Source organism: Pseudophryne corroboree, chromosome 6 (genome assembly GCF_028390025.1).
Source record: "Pseudophryne corroboree isolate aPseCor3 chromosome 6, aPseCor3.hap2, whole genome shotgun sequence".
NCBI lineage: Eukaryota > Metazoa > Chordata > Amphibia > Anura > Myobatrachidae > Pseudophryne > Pseudophryne corroboree.
Genome location: NC_086449.1, coordinates 549744210 through 549762051, shown reverse-complemented (window position 1 = coordinate 549762051; position 17842 = coordinate 549744210). Strand labels below are relative to the sequence as shown.

Here is a 17842-nt window from a genome sequence, read left to right as displayed (position 1 = left end):
GTATGGAGGAAGGTGCTCTGGTCATATGAGACTAAAATGGAACTTTTCAGCCACCAAGGAAAATGCTATGTCTGGCGCAAACCCAACACATCCCATCACCACAAGAACACCATCCCCACAGTGAAGCATGGTGGTGGCAGCATCATGCTGTGGGGATGTTTTTCAGCATTAGGGACTGGGAAACTGTTTCAAGTCGAGGGAAAGATGGATGGTGCTAAATACAGGGATATTCTTGAGCAAAACCTGTTTCAGTCTGCTTGTGATTTGAGACTGGGACGGAGGTTTACCTTCCAGCAGGACAATGACTCGAAGCATACTGCTAAAGCAACACTCAAGTGGTTTAAGGGGAAACATTTAAATGTGTTGGAATGGCCTAGTCAAAGCCCAGATCTCAATCCAATTGAGAATCTGTGGTCAGACTTGAAGATTGCTATTCACAAGTGGAAACCATCCAACATGAAGTAGCTGGAGCAGTTTTGCCTTGAGGAATGGGCAAAAATCCCAGTGGCAAGATGTGGCAAGCTCATAGAGACTTATCCAAAGCGACTTGCAGCTGTAATTACCGCAAAAGGTGGCTCTACAAAGTACTGACTTTAGGGGGGTGAATAGTTATGCACGCTGAAGTTTTCTGTTATTTTGTCTTTTTTGTTTGCTTCACAATTAAAAAAAAAACAAAAAAAAACATCTTCTAAGTTGTAGGCATGTTCTGTGAATGAAATGATGCAAACCTTCAAACAATCCATTTTAATTCCAGGTTGTGAGGCAACAAAACATCAAAAATGCAGAGGGGGTGAACACTTTAGCAAGGCACTGTAAGTAAATTATGGATGGGTTTTGTTGTAGAGCTTCTGGGGTATTACAATATTTCAACTTTATGGTCCTCTGGGCTGTCCCAATTTTTTCCAACGCCACCAATTTGAATTGGTATAGTTTATTGGTACAGTTGAAAATCAAGTATTAGGCATATGTTTGACAAGATCACTGGAATGGTGGTGGAAGGCAAGTATATTTGCCCCAGGTTTTCTACCCATGTGTTTTAAAACCCCAAAAAATTGTTTTTGTGCTTTTGGTAAGAACCGGGATAGGGTCCTGGGGTTGGATGTGAAAAGAGAGTGGGTTCTCCATTCATTTAGGCCCAGTTCAGGTCTTTTAGCCTCACAGAAGGCTAATTAGGGCTTTCAGCTTTATGGGTTTGTTAAAAATGCTGTCAGCCTAATCATCTCTCTCACACTGCTTGGGTAAAAGGAGAGACTATAGAGCAATAGGTTCCTCAGGACCCCACACAGTGCATGTTTTGCAGGTAACCGAGCAGGTGCACAGATGTATTAATTACTCACTGACACATTTTAAAATGTCCACAGGTGGAGCTAATTATTTCACTTGCGATTCTGTGAGGAGACCTGCAAAACATGCACTGTGTGGGGTCCTGAGGACCGAGTTTGAGAACATGTGCTATAGAGTCTCTGTGAGAGAAATCTACTCTTGAAATCCAGTGATCTGTTCCTGATAAAATCGTTTTCTTTTTTTTTTTGTGAGATATGATTATGCCTTGTATAGTTAGCGCTGGACAGCAAGGTATTTATTTTTATATTTATTTCTATTTTTCTGCACAATAAAACTGGTTGAGGCCAGTTGCACCAAAAAAACAAACTCGTGTGATTTCTCAGCTGCTGCACCCTGTCATCTACCCCAGGAGATGGTACCCGTTCCCCTGACCCTGTTACCGCGTTATATAACTATTTGCTGCTGTGTTTGTACATTTTACTGTAGCGTGTTAATTTGTGTCTTCATTTCGTACATTTTGTAAATAAAGTTCTGACCTTTATTTAAGAGAAAAATATGGGGCTTGTTTGTGGTGGACAGAGTAATGAGAAAAGTCTGTTATTGTGGGAGGAATTCTTGAGAAAGCGTTTTTATGTTTCACTGTCCCCAGCAGTGGGTATCAAACTGGAGCTAAATAATAGCAGCTGTCTTACTGTCACGGAACACTGGATGGAATCTTTGGCAAAAAATATTTATTCCACACAAGCTGTGGCATTGACACCATCCTGACCAAGGCAAATGCGACAGCTTACCAAGTTGATGTTTTGTATGTGAATGTCATGTTTATTGCTTTTCCCTGTATTGTTTAACATGCTGTCACAAGATGTTAAAATTATTGTTTTTCCATTTTAATATACAAAACTGTTCCCACTATAACAAACCTCTGTAGATAAAAATGGCTACCATATGAATTCAGTCACAATCGAAAGCATATGTCCAAACTTAATGTTAAATAATTCATTAGCTAGTACTTAACTGTTTCTTAAGCTTCAATGTTAAAATAATATAATGTTCATTCTAATAATCTGTAATATGAAGGCCTCCATTATGATTTGTGTTGTCCAAGAACTGTGCCTTGCAACAGAGTAGTTAGTGGTACGAAGCTTTGTGTAATAAAGAAGTGTCAGTTCCTTATCTTGAAAGCCAGTAAATTTGCCTTTTACAGTATGTGTGCTTTATTTATTTATTATTATTTATTTGTCTGACGTCATAGTGGATGCTGGGAACTCCGTAAGGACCATGGGGAATAGCGGGCTCCGAAGGAGGCTGGGCACTCTAGAAAGATTTATGACTACCTGGTGTGCACTGGCTCCTCCCACTATGACCCTCCTCCAAGCCTCAGTTAGATTTTGTGCCCGGCCGAGGTTGGATGCACACTAGGGGCTCTCCTGAGCCCTTAGAAAGAAAGTATAGATTTAGGTTTTTTATTTTCAGTGAGACCTGCTGGCAACAGGCTCACTGCAGCGAGGGACTAAGGGGAGAAGAAGCGAACTCGCCTGCTTGCAGCCGGATTGGGCTTCTTAGGCTACTGGACACCATTAGCTCCAGAGGGATCGACCGCAGGCCCAGTCCTTGGTGTTCGGTCCCGGAGCCGCGCCGCCGTCCCCCTTACAGAGCCAGAAGCAAGAAGAGGTCCGGAAAAACGGCGGCAGAAGACATCAGTCTTCACCAAGGTAGCGCACAGCTCTGCAGCTGTGCGCCATTGCTCCTCATACACACTTCATACTCCGGTCACTGAGGGTGCAGGGCGCTGGGGGGGGGGGGCGCCCTGAGAAGCAATAATAACACCTTGGCTGGCAAAAATTCCACAATATATAGTCCCAGAGGCTATATATGTGGAAAATACCCCTGCCAGAATATGGAAAAAAGCGGGAGAATAGTCCGCGGAAAAGGGGCGGAGCTATCTCTCACAGCACACTGGCGCCATTTCTCCTTCACAGATCCACTGGAAGGAAGCTCCCTGGCTCTCCCCTGCAGTCTACACTACAGAACAGGGTAAAAACAGAGAGGGGGGGCACTAAATTTAGGCGCAGTATATAATATATAGAAAAAGCAGCTATAGGGGACATAACTCAGTTAGTCCCTGCATTATATAGCGCTCTGGTGTGTGCTGGCATACTCTCACTCTGTCCCCCCAAAGGGCTTTTGTGGGTCCTGTCCTCATTCGGAGCATTCCTTGTGTGTGTGCGGTGTGTCGGTACGGCTGTGTCGACATGTTTGATGAGGATAATGATGTGGAGGCGGAGCAGATGCCTTTAGAAGGGATGTCACCCCCTGCGGGGCAGACACCTGAGTGGATGAGCTTATGGAAAGTAATGAGTGCACGTATAGACTCCTTACATAAGAAAATTGACGACATGCCAAATGTGGGACAGCCGACTTCTCAGCTCGTGCCTGCCCAGGCGTCGCATGGGTCGTCAGGGGCTCTAAAACGCCCGCTACCGCAAGCAGACCCAGATGTCGACACTGATACTGACACCAGTGTCGACGACGATGAGTCTAACCTGATGCCCACTAAGGCCATTCACTGCATGATTGAGGCAATGAAAGTGGTGTTACACATTTCTGATATAACTACAGGTACCACTAAAAAGGGTATTATGTTTGGAGAGAAAAAACTACCCGTAGTTTTTCCCCCATCAGATGAATTAAATGAAGTGTGTGAAGAAGCGTGGGCTTTCCCGGATAAAAAATTGGTAATTCCTAAGAAGGTACTAATGGCGTTCCCTTTCCCGCCAGAGGATAGGTCACGTTGGGAAACACCCCCCAGGGTGGACAAAGCGCTCACACGTTTGTCTAAAAAGGTGGCACTACCGTCTCCGGATACGGCCGCCCTCAAGGAACCTGCTGATAGAAAACAGGAGGCGATCCTGAAGTCTGTATATAAACACTCAGGCATTATACTTAGGCCAGCTATTGCGTCAGCCTGGATGTGCAGTGCTGCCGCTGCGTGGTCAGATAAACTGTCAGAAAATATTGACACATTAGACAGAGACACGATCCTGTTAACCATAGACCATATAAAAGACTCAGTCTTATATATGAGAGATGCACAGAGGGAAATCTGCCGACTGGCATCTAAAGTAAGTGCATTGTCCATTTCTGCTAGGAGAGGCTTATGGACTCGCCAGTGGACAGGAGATGCAGATTCTAAAAAGCACATGGAAGTGTTGCCATATAAGGGTGAGGAATTATTTGGGGATGGTCTCTCGGACCTAGTTTCCACAGCAACGTCTGGGAAGTCAGCATTTTTACCCCATGTTCCCTCACAGCCTAAGAAGGCGCCGTTTTATCAGGTTCAGTCCTTTCGGACCCAGAAAAACAGGCGTGGAAAAGGCGGGTCCTTTCTGTCCAGAGGCAGAGGTAGGGGAAAAAGGCTGCAACAAACAGCAGGTTCCCAGAAACAAAAATCCTCCCCCGCTTCTTCTTCCAAGTCCGCCGCATGACGGTGGGGCTCCACAGGCGGAGCCAGGTACGGTGGGGGGTCGCCTCAAGAATTTCAGCGATCAGTGGGCTCGCTCACAGGTGGATCCCTGGATCCTGCAAATAGTATCTCAGGGGTACAAACTGGAATTCGAGGCGTCCCCACCCCACCGGTTCCTAAAATCTGCCTTGCCGATTGCTCCCTCAGACAGGGAGGCGGTGCTAGCGGCAATTCACAAGCTGTATTCCCAGCAGGTGATAATCAAGGTACCCCTACTTCAACAAGGCCGGGGTTATTATTCCACACTATTTGTGGTACCGTAACCGGACGGTTCGGTGAGACCCATTTTAAATTTAAAATCCTTGAACACGTACATAAAAAAATTCAAGTTCAAGATGGAATCGCTCAGGGCGGTTATTGCAAGCCTGGACGAGGGGGATTACATGGTATCCCTGGACATCAAGGATGCTTACTTGCATGTCCCCATTTACCATCCTCACCAGGAGTACCTCAGATTTGTGGTACAGGATTGCCATTACCAATTCCAGACGCTGCCGTTTGGCCTGTCCACGGTACCGAGGGTATTTACCAAGGTTATGGCGGCAATGATGATACTCCTTCGAAAAAAGGGAGTTTTAATTATCCCGTACTTGGACGATCTCCTAATAAAAGCGAGGTCCAAGGAACAGTTGTTGGTGGGAGTAGCACTATCTCAGGAGGTGCTGCACCAGCACGGCTGGATTCTGAATATCCCAAAGTCACAGCTGGTTCCTACGACACGGCTACTGTTCCTGGGTATGATTCTGGATACAGTCCAGAAGAAAGTGTTTCTCCCGGAGGAGAAAGCCAGGGAGTTGTCATCTCTAGTCAGAGACCTCCTGAAACCAAAACAGGTATCAGTGCATCGCTGCACACGGGTCCTGGGAAAGATGGTGGCTTCTTACGAAGCAATTCCCTTCGGCAGGTTCCATGCCAGAATCTTTCAGTGGGACCTGTTGGACCAGTGGTCCGGATCGCATCTTCAGATGCATCGCTTAATAACCCTGTCTCCAAGAACCAGGGTGTCTCTACTGTGGTGGCTGCAGAGTGCCCATCTTCTAGAGGGCCGCAGGTTCGGCATACAGGACTGGGTCCTGGTGACCACGGATGCCAGCCTTCGAGGCTGGGGGGCAGTCATACAGGGAAGAAACTTCCAAGGACTATGGTCGAGTCAGGAGACTTCCCTTCACATAAATATTCTGGAACTAAGGGCCATCTACAATGCCCTAAGTCAAGCAAGATCCCTGCTCCTACACCAGCCGGTGCTGATCCAGTCAGACAACATCACGGCAGTCGCCCATGTAAATCGACAGGGCGGCACAAGAAGCAGGATGGCGATGGCAGAAGCCACAAGAATTCTCCGATGGGCGGAGAATCATGTACTAGCACTGTCAGCAGTGTTCATTCCGGGAGTGGACAACTGGGAAGCAGACTTCCTCAGCAGACCCAGAAGTCTTCCAGATGCTGGTAAACCGTTGGGAAAAACCACAGGTGGACATGATGGCGTCCCGTCTCAACAAAAAGTTAAAAAGATATTGCGCCAGGTCAAGGGACCCTCAGGCGATAGCTGTGGACGCTCTAGTGACACCGTGGGTGTACCAGTCGGTTTATGTGTTCCCTCCTCTGCCTCTCATTCCAAAGGTATTGAGAATAATAAGAAAGCGAGGAGTAAACACAATTCTCGTGGTTCCGGATTGGCCAAGACGAGCGTGGTACCCGGAACTTCAAGAGATGCTCTCAGAGGACCCGTGGCCTCTACCGCTCAGACAGGACCTGATACAGCAGGGGCCCTGTCGGTTCCAAGACTTACCGCGGCTGCGTTTGACGGCATGGCGGTTGAACACCGGATCCTAAAGGAAAAGGGTATTCCGGAAGAAGTCATTCCTACGCTTATTAAGGCCAGGAAAGATGTTACGGCAACGCATTATCACCGCATATGGCGGAAATATGTTGCATGGTGCGAGGCCAATAAGGCCCCAACAGAGGAATTTCAACTAGGTCGATTTCTGCATTTCCTGCAAGCAGGAGTGGATATGGGCCTAAAACTAGGCTCCATTAAAGTACAGATCTCGGCTCTGTCGATTTTCTTTCAAAAAGAACTAGCTTCAGTACCTGAAGTTCAGACATTTGTGAAAGGAGTGCTGCATATTCAGCCCCCGTTTGTGCCTCCTGTGGCACCTTGGGATCTCAACGTGATGTTGAGTTTCTTAAAATCACATTGGTTTGAGCCACTAAAAACCGTGGATCTGAAATATCTCACGTGGAAAGTGGTCATGTTATTAGCCTTGGCTTCAGCCAGGCGAGTGTCAGAATTGGCGACTTTATCATGTAAAAGCCCTTATCTGATTTTCCATATGGATAGGGCAGAGTTGAGGACTCGTCCCCAATTTCTCCCTAAGGTGGTGTCAGCGTTTCACCTGAACCAGCCTATTGTGGTGCCGGCGGCTACTAGTGAATTGGAGGACTCCAAGTTGCTAGACGTTGTCAGGGCCCTGAAAATATATGTTTCCAGGACGGCTGGAGTCAGAAAATCTGACTCGCTGTTTATCCTGTATGAACCCAACAAGCTGGGTGCTCCTGCTTCTAAGCAGTCTATTGCTCGCTGGATTTGTAGTACAATTCAGCTTGCACATTCTGTGGCAGGCATACCACAGCCAAAATCTGTAAATGCCCATTCCACAAGGAAGGTGGGCTCATCTTGGGCGGCTGCCCGAGGGGTCTCGGCTTTACAACTTTGCCGAGCAGCTACTTGGTCAGGGGCAAACACGTTTGCAAAATTCTACAAATTTGATACCCTGGCTGAGGAGGACCTGGAGTTCTCTCATTCGGTGCTACAGAGTCATCCGCACTCTCCCGCCCGTTTGGGAGCTTTGGTATAATCCCCATGGTCCTTACGGAGTTCCCAGCATCCACTAGGACGTCAGAGAAAATAAGAATTTACTCACCGGTAATTCTATTTCTCGTAGTCCGTAGTGGATGCTGGGCGCCCATCCCAAGTGCGGATTGTCTGCAATACTTGTAAATAGTTATTGTTAACTAAAGGGTTATTGTTGAGCCATCTGTTGAGAGGCTCAGTTGTTTTTCATACTGTCAAACTGGATATAGTATCACGAGTTGTACGGTGTGATTGGTGTGGCTGGTAAGAGTCTTACCCGGGATTCTAAATCCTTCCTTATTATGTCAGCTCGTCCGGGCACAGTGTCCTAACTGAGGCTTGGAGGAGGGTCATAGTGGGAGGAGCCAGTGCACACCAGGTAGTCATAAATCTTTCTAGAGTGCCCAGCCTCCTTCGAAGCCTGCTATTCCCCATGGTCCTTACGGAGTTCCCAGCATCCACTACGGACTACGAGAAATAGAATTACCGGTGAGTAAATTCTTATTTACCAGTTATTTTATTGCCAGCTTTATATGATCCATGCGGCATTTTAAGCTCATATTACTGTTAAATATAGTGCATTATTTCCGGGTGTGGTGTATTTTAGTCACTCTCCAAAATATTTTAACCTTAATGCATTTTCCAATTATGTGATTTACATGCGATTGAATCTAATAAGGAAAATGCTGGTTATGCCACAATATTCTTTTGTGCATGTAGTGGCGCCGCAATATTTTTGATAACTACAGTGCAACAGGTGTGCGGGCTTTATCATGTTGCTAATTATTTTTGTTGTTTTTAGTTTTTATTGCATGGAAAGTGTGCGCAGTAAAATGCTTCTCATATTTTCCTGGAAACAATTTCTTTCAGTAGTCCTTGTAAATTAGCGTTTTAAACGCAACATAGATTTTAGGTTTTGGGTTTTTTTTTAGGTTTTTCCCAGAAACTGAGATGTAGTTGTTGTGCTTCTTATGTCTTTATGTACTGGAAAAAGATATAAGGGGAGGTGTACTAAGCAGTGAAAAGAGTGGAGAAGTTGCCCATGTCAACCAATCAGCTGCTCTGTATAATTTTATAGTATGCAAATTATAAATGTTACTTCAATGCTGATTAGTTGCCATGGGCAACTTCTCCACTGGCTCACTTCTCCACTCTTTTTACTGCTTAATACATCTCCCTTATCGATTTGTTGTTGCAGACCATCTGCGTTTTCCGGTATTCATTCAAGAAAGGTGGTTCCTTGCCAGAAGAAATTTCTAAACCTAATAATTGGCAATCTGAGGTTATAGTTTGTCATCTTGGGGTGGGGGGTTGGGTTGTGACTTAGGTGCAAGGTAGCAATATGGCTGGATGGCCATACTGCCACGGCCTATTACCCTCCATTGTTTACTCCCTGTCATCAGTCATTGGGATATATATTCTGGGCACATATGATCTAGACAGCTCTTTATTTTCAGAAGGGAAAATGTGTGTGCTACAGTCTGACAATACATAATGTGTCTTAAAGTACAGTAAATGAGAAATATTATTACTGTAATGGGCCCTACACATAAGGCGACATAACTGAACGATATGAACGTTCTTGTTCATTAATGAACGAGAACTCGTTCATATCGTTCAGTGTGTAGGCACCAACGATGAACAATGCGCGGCCCCGCACTCGTTCATCATTGGTGCCGGGTTGCTTATACATGCAGGCCAATATGGACAATCTCGTGGCTTTCTATATATATATATATATATATATATATATATATTTATTTATTTATTTATTAACAGTGCAATTTTTTTTGTCTTATAGGCATTGAGGTTTTAGAAAGTAGTCTTTTGGTAATGCTTTTTGCTATGGTGGCAAACTGAATGTCATGTGGTTAGTGAATTGTAAGAACAATTGCAAGAACTGTGAGAGAATGAAGTGGCTTCTTCTTGTGCTCAAGCACAATGAAGTTCACAGGCTACAGTACATTGAGTTTGTTGTAGTTCCTTTGGGCCTTTGGACGATAATACAATTTGAAGCATTGCAGATGCAATTGATTATGTGTATAGCATGCAAATGAGGACATCATGTACTTCAGTCTATTCCTCTGTATAATGTTCACTTACTAATGCAAGGCTGATGGTATGCTAATGGATATGTTTGTTTGGCAATGTTGTTATTGGCTAAAAGGCATTTAAGCCTTATGTAGTAGACTTTTTTATGCTAAAAAAAATACTTTGGTGTCTGTCATTATTCCCTTTTTACTTTTAAGATGAAGTTTACATCTTTATCCCTCTACAAATACCAGTATTTATTTTCCAATGTTTTAGTTTTACCTTTAAAAGCAACATTTAAACTCTTATGTCCCAGTGGATTCTTTGCTGAGCAATACATGATCTCTGTATGATCCTTGGGCCCAGATATATCAAGCCTTGGAGAGGGATATATTGCACGGTGATGAAGTACCAGCCAATCAGCTCCTAACTCCTTTTTCAAACACAGCCTGTAACATGGCAGTTAGGAGCTGGTTAGTTGGTATTTTATCACCGTGCGATTTTTCACTCTCTAAGGCTTGCTAAATTTGGGCCTTATTCATACTGTACCTTTCAACATTTATAGTGGAGCAGGAGGGACTGCTTGGCGCAGCAAAGTTGCGCTGCAGCCAAAAGGGGGCGTGGCCTATACAAAAGGGGCATGGCTTTGCAGGAGTGTCGCACTCACGAGCCATGTCCCCGGTTTCCGCCAGTGAGGGGGCATGCCCAGCGCTCTGTGAGCTGCTGGCATGCCCCCAGACCTTCTGTCTCCCGTGAATAGACGCTGTGCGCATGTCCCAAAAAAATGGGACTGTCCCGCGAAAATCGGGACCGTCGGGAGGTATGCTTATATTGAAGATAAGGGAATTATTTTTTTCTCCGGCAGAGTCCACAGGATATCAATGGGATATGATGAAGCGACAGCGGATTTGCACCAATCGGTCAAAGCTTTTCCGGCTACCCAGCATGCAGTTGGCCTGTCCATATATCCCCGCTTCCTTGCTCAGGCAAATTAGTTTTTTGTTTGGTGCGGCAGGAGCCGGACCATGGTCAGAGGGCTGCTGGTTTTTAGCCACCCTAAGCTTTCTTATTTTATTTTTACAGTCTTCCGAAGGTGGTGTCTAAATTCCACATTAATGAGGAAATTGTAGTCCCGGCTTTCCAGGTACCGGGCCTTTCTGTGGGAGATGCATCGCTGGACGTGGTCCGTGCATTAAGGATCTACGTGGATCATACCAGTGCCATCAGAAAGACAGATTCTCTTTTCATTCTCTACGAATTTCGCAAGAGAGGATGGCCTGCTGATAAGCAGACGCTGGCAAGATGGCTTCGGATGACAATTTCAGAAGCATATTCTCAGGCTGATCTCCTGGTTCCGACTAATGTCTCTGCTCACTCTACTCATAAGGTAGGTCCATCTTGGGCAGCACAACAGATATGTAAGGCAGCCACATGGTCTCCCATTAACACATTCATTAAACATTATGCCTTGGATACCTTTGCCTCTCATGACGCTGAATTCGGGCAAAGGATTCTCCTGTCCAGTCAGGAGCGTCCCCACCACTAAATTGCTTTGGGAAATCCCATTGTTATCCTGTGGATAACCTGTGGACCCTGCCGGAGAAATATACGTTATGGTAAGAACTTACCGTTGATAACGGTATTTCTCCTAAGTCCATAGGATCCACAGGTATCCCACCCTGACGAACCTGATTTGAGGATCCTTTTACTCACTAACCTCTTGCTTCTTGTTTGGAAGGGTGTGCATGTGTGTTCTTATCACCTGATTAGGGCTATCTATGATGATTCTGCCTTGAGCTTTGAAATACAACTGATTTGCCTGAGCCAGGAGGCGGGCATATATGGACGGGCCCGTTGCATGCTGCGAGGCCGGAAAAGCTTTGACCGATTGGTGCAAATCCGCTGTCGCTTCATCATATCCCATTGTTATCCTGTGGATCTTGTGGACATAGGAGAAATACCGTTATCAACGGTAAGTTCTTACCAAAACATATATATTTAAATGTTTTGTTATCCCACATCAACAGTGCTGTGGCAACAAGGAAATAAATAAACTTAGTCTTGGCGGCTCATAGGGAATGAGTGTTCTTTGTAGGATTTTAAATCATAGTTTATGTATTCGTTATTCACTTCACTTCTGGCTGTGTGGCACCCCACATATCTATGATGTTGCAATTGTTGTTCAAAATTGGGTCATATAATTTCAAATATGCCGTTTGCCTCAACACGACAGAGTGGGAGATGCAACACAATGTGACTAGGATGCACAGGGAGACATGTCTGATTAATTTGAAATTCGACTCTTGTATATCTGTGTGAGACTGAGTCTGTATATGAAGCACAACAGAACTTGGTGAGCTGTAAAGAATAGTTGCTTATTACGATAGATCGCATCAGTTCTATGCGATCTATAGCTTGGTTAAGTAGTTATTCATGTGCCCTCACCTTTTTAGTGAAGCGATGTGATATACAGTAGATGGGTCCCGTGATGCCATCTTCTCTTTTTTATCATGGACTTTCTTTTTTGTTAATCCTCTGCGCATGTGCCAGCGTCTTCCATCCGTGTGACAGCGCATGCGCCCAGTCATCTCAGCGTCGGGGTAGGAGCAGTGAGAGTGGACAGTGGGCATTTAGGAGGAGAAGACCCGGCATATGCCCTCTGATTGGCTGCTGACGCAGAAGGGGGCGGAGAGAAGGCAGGAGACAGACATCTTCACTGCTCTTCTCCACTAACAAGCCTCCATACGCCATCCAGAGATGGCGAATCTTTTTAGAAAAGCGAAACAGAAAGCTGAGCTTTCCGTGTTTCTGTAAATTGCTCACCCCATACTAGTGTATGGGGAAACCATTTCTACACTGATCATGGGCACCACTGGAGAAATCAGAGGTTTCCCCATGGTAACCCCTTATGTGAATTGGAGGCAGTAGTGAAAAGCCCCGTTATCAATGATACAGGGATTTTCACTGCCCCATGAATAGACCTCTTGGTATGGAAAAAGGCCATCGCTGCTGTATAGTAGTATTTTGTATGCAAATTCAGAGACTCATTCACAAACAGATATACAAGTTTCGCATATCAATCAGCTCAGTCTCCTGAGACATCCTAGTCACATAACATTGCATCTAAGACGCATTTTCAGCAAAAAAGACTGCTGACGCTAGCAGAGTTACATGGGACCTGGTGCGTCAAGAGGGACAGTTTGGCGCGACTGCAGCAAAGATGTAAGTGGGCACATCTGTATTTTAGTATGTTAAAGGTGTTGTAAAAAGGGAGCATTACAGTATTGAAAAATGAGTGAGACGTATTTACAGAAAGTTTCACAACACTGTAAAATTGGCCCTTATTGCTGCATATTTATATTAGTTTTCTCTCCAAAATAACTGGAATCTCTTAAGGCAACCTTTAGAAGGATACAAATACGGTATAAACACCAGTGTAGTCAGCAGCCAATTAACCTACAATAGCAATATGACTTTGGACTGAGAAGGCAGAAACCCTCTTATAGGACTCTGTGTTGTTGTGTAATTACCATCAGTACCATACAGTATATTATGTATTTAGTTTATTTAACAAGAGACCTAGACCTACAGAATAAATGTAGTGTTCTGACACTGCTGTCCTATGACACCATACACAATAGCAGATGCTCTTGGTGAATATTAATCTTTCTTCCTTTTTCTTTAACCTTTTACTACTTCTCATTCAAAAATAAATAAATTGGCATTGCAATATAGTGTTATGTTTAGTAAAATTATTTGCTTTGAGTTTTTCTTTTTTTCCAGTTGCTAATAATAAGTATAATAAATGGCTTCATCTAGGACTGAGACAGACATCATTTGAGCTTAGAACCAGTGGGGTTGGGAAAGGGGGCTATATTGTAATCCATGGTGGATGCTATGTCTCATGCTATAAGGATGTGGTATATACTGTACATTAATATCTATGTAGTTTGGGAGGGGTGTAGTATGTTATGCCGGCGGACGGGCTCCCGGCGGCCAGCATACCGGCACTGGAATCCCGACTGTCGGCATACCGACAGCTGGGCAAGCGCAAATGAGCCCCTTGCAGGCTTGCTGTGGGCACGGTGGCGCGCTATCACGCTATCTATTCTCCCTCCAGGGGGGTCGTGGACCCCCAAGTGGGAGAAAAGGTGTTGGTATGCCTGGTGTCGGGATTCCGGCGCCAGTATACTGTGCGCCGGGATCCCAACAGCCGGCATACTGAAGACCACCCGTTTGGGAGTTGTATGCTTGTTTGTGTTTTGTATTTAGTATATGGGAGAAGGTTCTGGTTTTTATTATGAAGAAGTGTGATGAAATTAGGGTTTGTGGGAGATCTGGTCTTGAGAGGGGCTGCAGCTGCCCCGCCTGCCAGAGCAAGACTGTGAGTAGAGTAAGAAAAGAAAAAAAAAAGACTTGCGCATGCCTACAACGCCAACTGTGAGGGTTTGCATTGGCTGCAGCCCCTAGATGCCAATTACGACTGTCAACTAAACTTGGGCATTCATATACACAAACCCCCTACTCCCTAGCTTCAGCACCTAGAAGCTTATCAGAGCTGGCAGGAATACAGGGGAGTGGCTTCCCACCAGAAATATCTGACAGTCACAGTCCAGACTTCCTGTCCAGCTTGTGATTATCAGACATCAGACAGTGTTTCAAATTAGAAGCCACTGCAATTACTGGGGTCTCCCTGGTGGTGGATTTTTACCGGGGAGTCTGCAGCCCTGCATAACCCACTGTTCTCCTTACTACCAGTGCTGTTTCTTGGGCTGGGCAAGCCGTGCAATCGCATGGGTGCCACGGCAACTGCATGTTACAGTATTACATCTGGAATACTATTGAAAATGTCCCTCCCGAAATGTTAGCAATCTCATAGATGACAGTGTAAAGGATGCTAGAGGAGGCGGTGGCCATTCTGAGGAGGTCATTTTTGGGGGAAGGCACAAACAGCGGTCCCCATTGGGACTGCGGAGATCGTCAAGGGCCGGGGTATCCCCTGACAATGAGCAGAACTCCTTGACAAGGAGCAGGTACAGTGGTATTACAGTAGGGGAATAATATGGTGACAGAGGCATGTGAAGGCATAATATGGTGTCAGGGGCATTACAGCAGGTGCGTAATTTGGTGACAGAGGCATAACTGTGGGTGCTCAATATGGTGATAGGGGTATTCCTATATAGGACATAATATGGTGTCGGGCATTACTGTGGAGGCTTAATATGGTGCAAGGAGCATTACTGTGTGGGACATTACTGTGTGGGGTATAATATGATGTAAGGGACACTAGGTTTATAAAAATTAGCCTTTTCTTGCAAAGCCACACCCGTTGCAGCAAAGCAACGTCCATTGCAATGAGGCCACATACCCTCGTTGTTTTTTTTAATATATACTGTATATGTATATGGAGGGGGCATTTTTTTTTAGTGTTCGCACTTCGTTTTCCCACCCTTTTCACGTTATTTTAGTATCACCTATAAGTACTAATTAGCAATTGGAGAATTTAGAAAAAAAATCTTTTCCAAACCCTTGAATTCGCATTTTTCTTGTAAACAGATCGCATGTCCCATACTTTTAATGGGAAATGCGATGTGGCATAATTCATTTAAAAAAAGTTAAACACAGGAGGGAGCCCTGGGATAATAACGCTGTCTTGAGATATCGTTACCCATGCTTCCTTTACCCCTAGCATGGTCTTATCTGCCTGCCGGCAGAGCTCACATCTGGCCCTTGTGATCAGAAGTGTCTCTCTCAGATACTGCATGTGCGGTTAGACTCTCAGGGCATTTTTTGTGAGTAGTTTGGTGACAGGATTCCCACAAGCTCTGTCCTTGCATGCGATAATGTATACATCCCTGCAATGTATTCAATTATCGCATTGTGTATTTGGGCAAATTTATCACATCTGATATGTGGATAGTGATAAATATGCCCATTAGTGGTGGGAAAAGTGGATTCCCATTCGATAAAACCAGATATACCCGAGATTATGTAAAATGACTAAAAAAATAAATAAATATGCTGAAATAACTTTACAACTTTTACCCGGTATATCTTCGTATGTAGACTAATCTATAAATATTTGTAATTTTTGTACTCGGATATACCGCTTTCACACCGCAATGCCACGTCGCACCCGAGAATTGGAAACTGGTGCTTCCCGGGATTAGACCCTTACACATTGCCTTCCCGACCCGTCACATGGAGGGACGGAGCCGGGGGTGGAGACGCCGGAGGTGCTGGGAGATGAGATCATCTCCGCACCGCCTCTCTTTATGCAGTGAACTGGTCCTGGGTCGCATCGACCCAGCAACCCATTCACACTGCACCTAACCCGGTATTTAACCGGGGAATAACCCTTGTTTATTCCCTGGTTGAATTACCAGGTCAGGCAACTCTGTAATGGATCACTTGCCCCTTTCACACAGCACAGCGACCCGTGTCAACCCGGCAATATACTGAGCGACCCGTGTCGACCCGGCAATATTCTGGGTCGATACCGGGTTATCTTTGCGATGTGAAAGGGGTAATATTTAGGTGAATGGGCTTGCACAAACTGTGTACAAGTTACAAAAAATCAGAGCCATGAAAGTAAATTTTTCTGTATATAACAGTCCAAAAAAAAAAATATTTATTCCAATTTACTCTCAAAGGGAAGCCTCCCAAGAAAATAAATATGAAGTATAATATCCAATGGTGTCAATGTCATGGATGTTACTCGTGGTGGGATTTTCATTCTATTTTTCTGAACAATACCTGCTGCAGTCTCTTGTATCTTACTATTCATTGGGGAAGTCTAGATAACCAGAATGTTTTCTCTTGTTTGCTGAAACCTGAGCAACAAACAAATACTGGTGGCTGTCAGTCCTAACATTTACATTGGAAACCCAGAAGGAAACTGTATTTCTGATTAAATAGACACACCTGAAACTATAAATTGTTTTGTCATGAAGAAAGGGAAACCCTCCAGTTATGAAGTGTTTATTGATACTTTCTAAGGGGCTATTAAAATAACAGAGACTAGTTGCAGAAATATTTATGTTCTGGACATTAAAGAAATCAATCATCTTGTAACAAATGGAAGATCTATAAATATGTTCTTTTATTTCATAGCTAAGAGATATCATGTAACAACATTGCATAATTCTCCATTGTAAGAGATTGCCTCTGAATTTGCAAGCCGTTGATGTAAAGTTACAGATCACGTCTTGTAGCAGTTGTATTATTATCCTGCTTTCCGTTTCAGTGAGCTCCTAAGGCGTATTATTAATGTTAGGTCTGCAGTGCAATGTTTGCTCTGGTTGAATAACCTGATGCATTTTGCAAAATATCCTTATCAGAAACTGGCCGAATATACATAATATGTAAACAAAATTATTTATTTGTTGCTCAAACTACGTGGCTGTTGGCAATTTTAGTGCAGTCTTAGGGAAAACTAGTGTGCCCAAATGAGAACCGCTGCACAGCCTGTCACTGGAGAGATACTAATGATGTTATTCCCTCTCCTCTATTGAACTACAACAGCCAGTGGGCTATCACTTAGGTAAATTGGAATAAAGGCAGCTAGGATTGCTAATAGTGACTACTGCAGTGGTAAAAGTAGAAAAATGTCTTAGTATTACAGTGTGTGTGCGCAGAAGGCTTGCACCGAAAAATGAGCGTGGCCACAGAAAATGGGGGCATGTCAACATGACACGCCATCCATTTCTCGTCATTCTGGGAACATTACTTTCCATTCCAAATGCACCTTATCTACAGTATATGGTGGTTTGTCACAATGGGGAACCTCTGAAGAAATGTATTCTCCCTGGTCAGACAGTCTGTATTCACGAAGTAGGAAATTCCATGGTCTGGAAGATGCCTGTTTATGTAGGAATATAACCAAAGTCATCGTCATACAACAGTGGTGCAACCAGACTCATGCCATCTGTGTCACCTTCTACCTCCTGCGTCTCTCAGCCACACCATCTCCCCCCTGCATCTCTCAGCCATGCCATCTTTTCTACTGCATCTCTCAGCTACACAGTCATCTCCTCCCTGCATCTCTCAGCCACACCATCTCCCCTCCCTGCGTCTCTCAGCCACACCATCTTCCCTCCCCGCATCTCTGTCACACCAATATCTCCCTGTGTCTCTCAGCCACACTGTCA

At 44.6% G+C, this 17842-nt stretch overlaps 1 protein-coding gene across 8 annotated transcripts in view; it reads left to right on the top strand.

Annotated features, from left to right (window-relative positions):
- METTL25 (methyltransferase like 25) overlaps positions 1-17842 on the top strand; it is a 467640-nt gene that overhangs the window by 409293 nt on the left and 40505 nt on the right. For 2 of the 8 annotated variants that reach the window (XM_063927688.1, XM_063927689.1), the window contains exon 13: positions 755-812. The exons of the other annotated variants lie outside the window; for them this stretch is intronic. In XM_063927688.1, coding sequence (XP_063783758.1) covers positions 755-812 — 58 coding nt within the window. The remainder of the gene's footprint in view (positions 1-754; positions 813-17842) is intronic. 8 annotated transcript variants of the gene reach the window in all.